At 58.9% G+C, this 4,519-nt stretch overlaps 1 protein-coding gene across 1 annotated transcript in view; it reads right to left on the reverse strand.

The window, feature by feature from the left end:
* LOC144224917 (uncharacterized) overlaps positions 1–4,239 on the reverse strand; it is a 154,547-nt gene extending 150,308 nt beyond the window's left edge. Inside the window, exon 1 of the mRNA XM_077756006.1 lies at positions 3,653–4,239. Within this exon, the coding sequence (XP_077612132.1) occupies positions 3,653–4,239 (587 nt within the window). The remainder of the gene's footprint in view (positions 1–3,652) is intronic.
* Between the last annotated feature and the right edge of the window lie 280 nt (positions 4,240–4,519).

Consider the following 4,519-nt stretch of genomic DNA (forward strand, 5'->3'; position numbering starts at 1 on the left):
GGGGGGGAAGGGAGGGACGGGGCAAAGGGGCAGAGGGGGAGAAGGGGAGAAGGAGCCGGAGAATCTTCTAGCTTACAAGATTGAATAGGAAGGCTGGAAGTGCTTCCAAGAGGAAAGGAAAACCCCACCTGGGTGCCCACACCCCAACACAGCAACCCCACCTGGACAGCTGAAGTCTGCTGTGTGTTGAGATCCGAGTAACTCAAAACGTCCTTATCCCAGAAAGGGCACCTGCCCTCTGTGCGCGCGGCCTCTCCATGCTGGAGGGGACAGCCCTGATTTGAGTGCACGCTGTTGGCAGAAGCCTTAGGCTACTGGGGTCTGTGCTGCAGAGGCAGGAGAGGAGGGCCTCGTTCTTGGGCTTCCTCAGCTGGGAACTCGGGTGGTCTCTTCCGCAGAGAAGGTCGGGCCAGCCTCCATCTGCATCAGCCGCTCCCCAAACCCCCTCAGGCTGGCCCTCCTCACCCCTGCTGGGAGAAAGAAGTCCCCGCAAGAAAAGGGGGATCACTTCCTAAGCCCCAGATGGGTTGGCAATCCCCCACATCCAGAGCAGATGGGTTTCTGAGGCAAGGGCAGAAAGCCACGTTCCTTAACGCGTACCCGCATAACTGGAAAGCACGGCCTCTGCCGGGGGTTGCACGGGTCGCAGCCGCCCGGCACACCAGCTGCCGGGCCAGCGTGAGTCACCCACACGGGCACGCTGGACTTGCCAGCCGCCGATTTGGTGATCTGGTGCTCGGCGGCTCGCTCTCACGCACACCGGATGTCATCCATCCACCTACCCCTTGGAAGACGTGTCTGGACAGATCAAGCCATAACCCAATTTTTACTAAACGACTCACTCCCAGTGGAGGGGGGGGGAAGGAAGGAGGGGTACACAGAGGAGTTTCTGCCCGTTACGGTCAGGTCTCCGGTTTCCTCTAGGATCTGAAGGGTCTCAGCTGTTGTGCCAGCCATAAACAGGGAGGGACGCGGGACGAGTTAACCTGGGGAAGGAGATGCAAGCGGTCTCCACTTAAAACCTTTTCCAGAATAAAGACGGTCTGCTGCGATGAATGAGGCCTAGTGTTCTGTCTCAGAGTCCATAGTTAACAATACCGCATTGTATGCTTAAACATTTGCTAAGAGGGAAGATCCTCTGTGGAGTGTTCTTATCAACAAAATAATAATGATGATAAAGAGGGCGGGAGGAAACTTTTGGAGGCAATGGATGTCTGTGCCCTAGGTTAGGTTCTCACGGGGTGTATACTTAGGGCCAAGCTCGCCCAGTCATATACATCACATATGTACAGCTTTGTGTATGTCAATCACACCTCGATACAGTGCTTTAAAAAAAGAAGAGGGTCTTTGAATCCCTCTCCATTCCCACTTTTTTTTTTTTTTTTTTTTTTTTTAAAANTCTGCCATGCGAGATCCTGAATTGGATCCTGGAGAGAAAGGACACTAGTGGAACGACTAGAAAAGCTTGAATAAGGCCTGAAAGTGAGTTCAAAGTATTCTGTCAGTGTCGATCCACTGGCTTTGACCATCACACTGCGGATACGTAAGATATTAACATTTAGGGGAGCTGGTGAAGGGCATGGGGGGTCTCCACGTACTGTTTTTGTGACTTTCCTGTAAATCTAGATTTCTATCCAAATCGAACATTAATTCTTTTTTAAAAAGGGCAGCATTTTTAACCCGGCTACCCACTGAATCGTAGCTTGTAGCCTTGTTAAAATAATTTACAGCATAATCCTGGACGCAAATTTTAAGTTACTCTCATACCAGCACTGGTCGGGCTTCAGGAAAACCGAAATGAAACACTGCATTCGCTCAGCCAGTGTCTTGCCAGTGCCTACTGTACTCTGGCTCCCAGCTGGGGGGGGTCATCTGATGGATCCGTGGGGCTCTCTTCCTCCAAGCCCGCAGGGGGAACGTCCACCCAGAAGGGCCTTCCCCTCACTCCGGCCGTGACTCTGACTATAAGCAGAGAGAGTGATTCCTGGGAGTTTTCCAAAGGCGATCATCCACAAATAGGACAAATTTTTACGTACAAAAGATGCTCACCAATGCACTAGTTCCAAGGGTAAAAATCTACAAGTACCTTAGCGCCCACCAGTAGAGGAAATGACGCCTCCAATGGAACAGTCATTACATGGGGAACTGTAAAGCCGAGAGGAAAAAAGCAGCGAACGATGCTGTCTATACCGCAAGATTTCCGCCGTGAGCAAATATGTCAAGCTGCCAGCGCTACTTGGAACTGGGTATTTTTTTCCCCTGCTGTTTACACTTTTTTTTTTTTTTGTAGTTTGTAAAGAAGAAAGAGAGCGTGGATTACCTCTAAGGTCAAAGTGAGGTGCAGGGTGGAGCTCGAAGTCAATCGCGGGGCAGTTTAGCAGTGTCCCAGGGGCTGGCAGGGGGCGAGGGTGGGGAAGGGCTGAAGGAAAAGGTGCCACACCAATGTGGGCAGGTCCATGGACCTGGGCACCGCCAGAGGCACAGACTCCTGGGGGGAGGGGGCAGTACCAACACACATTACCTCTTTTCCTCCCCCGGTGCCCGGCCCTCCCTTCTTCCCAAAGCAGGTGCTCACTGGAGGCATGGCACCCTGAGAACATACCAAGGGAGGCCCCTGACAGCTTCCAGAAACTGTGCAGGACGGACTTCTGGGCTGGAAATGGACCATCACCCACAGACTGCCAGCAGCGCTGGGAGGAGGGAAGGGAGTCCCACATCTGGGAAAGCATCTCCAGGAAGCCATCTTGGGGGAGGGGGAACGGGTGTCCTGGAGTTGAGGACAAGTGGCAAGGAGGGGAGGAGGTAAAGGCTGGACCCAGCTTTATCTGTACATCAAGGCGGAGTCGCTCAGTCATTCATTCAACAAACACCTATTCCTCGCCTACACAGTGACAGGCACGGAGTTGCCCCCAAAGTGCGCCGCCGCCAACACAAAACGACAAGGAGAGGAGGGAGCTGCGGATTCAGAAGCGGCTTGCGTTTAGTTCAGGACTCAAGACTGCGTGCCCTCGCCCCCCGCCGCGCTGGCCCTGAAACCCCTTCCATAACAGACTGCGCTGGGGTGGGGGTGTCCCGGGTAGGGGCGCGTACGGACGCAGCGGGCCGGAATCCTGCCGTCTCCCCCCACCCCCTCCGGCAAGCCTTGACCACACCACCCTGGCGTCCGCCAGATGGGGGCCTTGCAGCAAAGCCGCTCACCAAAGGACCGACGACAGGGACGTCCAGAAACGCCCCAGCCCCCACCCCGCACGGTGAGGGGGGCTCTGTCCGGGCGCCACCGCCAGGCGCTGCGCCCCAGCCGCGTTCCGGGGCTCCCGTGGGCAGAGACCGGGAGCTCCCGAATAACGGACCCCGGAGGGCGACAAGGGTAAAGGGAAGCTCGAGGGTCTGAGCCCCCGGGCGGCCGGCGGCCTGGCGGCGTTGGGGGCCGGATGACGATGACCCAGCGCGCCCCGGATGGACGCTGACCACCACGACCCGGCCAGCCGGCTCCGCCCGGGGGCAGAGGGATGGCCGAGTGACCTCTGCGAAGATGTCAATACAACAACAACAGTTTCAGTCCAAGGACCGTCAGAAAGCGTCGCGGGGGGCAAGGGGAGTCAAGTCCATTCAAACCCCCTGCTCCCTCGAATGAACCGCTGGGGAAACTTACCTCCGGGTACAGCGACCCGACTGCCAAGCGGAATGAATCAATCCAAGGACGGAGACGAGGTCGTGGGTCTTCTGAGCCCGGCTGACACGCACCAAGTAATCCACGTTAGGGGGTCCGGAGCCCCGCACCCCATCTCCCACTTTCCATCCGAGGCCAAAGCACCGGCAGCCCCGGCCTCCGTGTTCGGGCCCCACGGAGATGGAGGGACTTCGCCGCGGGGGTCCCGGAGCGGCAGCTTCGCCCGGCCTGGGGGCGTGCGCCCCCCGCGTCCCGGCGCTCCGAGGGCACCCAGCCCGCACGCAGCTCCTCGCCTTTCCTCGCTGCGCATCGCCATCGCGAGCCCCGAGATCCCCGCCGGGATCCCCTCTCCAAGCCCGGGGAAGGCGGCAGGGCGGTTCTGCTCTTGGCCGCGAGTCTGCAGGCCCGCGAGGCCCTGGCGGCGCAGGGTGGCGGCCGGAGGGCAGGAGAGGCCAGGCGGGGGGAGAAGCGCCGAGCGGCGGAGCCCCGCTGCGGTGACCGCTTCCCCGGAGCCCGGCACCGCACCGCGCGCCCTCGCCGCCTCTGCGCTCTGCCGGAGGCCGGGCCATTCCGCCCTTATATAGGAGCCGCCCCGGGGCGGGGCGGGCTGGGCGGGGCGCACGGGGGCAGCCGGGGGCCGCGCTGCTTCCTGGGAGGTGTAGTTCTCCACCCAGTCACAGCAAATGCAGAGCAGCTGTAGGAATGGTTGGGGTCCACCGGAAGCAGCAGTGCTCCCTTGCACCCCTCGGTCTTAGGTAAGGCTGGGATTCCGGCCTCGCTGTTGGCTCCGTTAGGTCTAGGCTGGTCTTTGTGCACAAGGTGGGTGACCTCAAGCACTTAAAGGCCGCC

The sequence above is a fragment of the Crocuta crocuta genome, unplaced genomic scaffold, assembly GCF_008692635.1.
Source record: "Crocuta crocuta isolate KB4526 unplaced genomic scaffold, BGI_CrCroc_1.0 scaffold50, whole genome shotgun sequence".
Classification (NCBI taxonomy): Eukaryota; Metazoa; Chordata; class Mammalia; order Carnivora; family Hyaenidae; genus Crocuta; species Crocuta crocuta.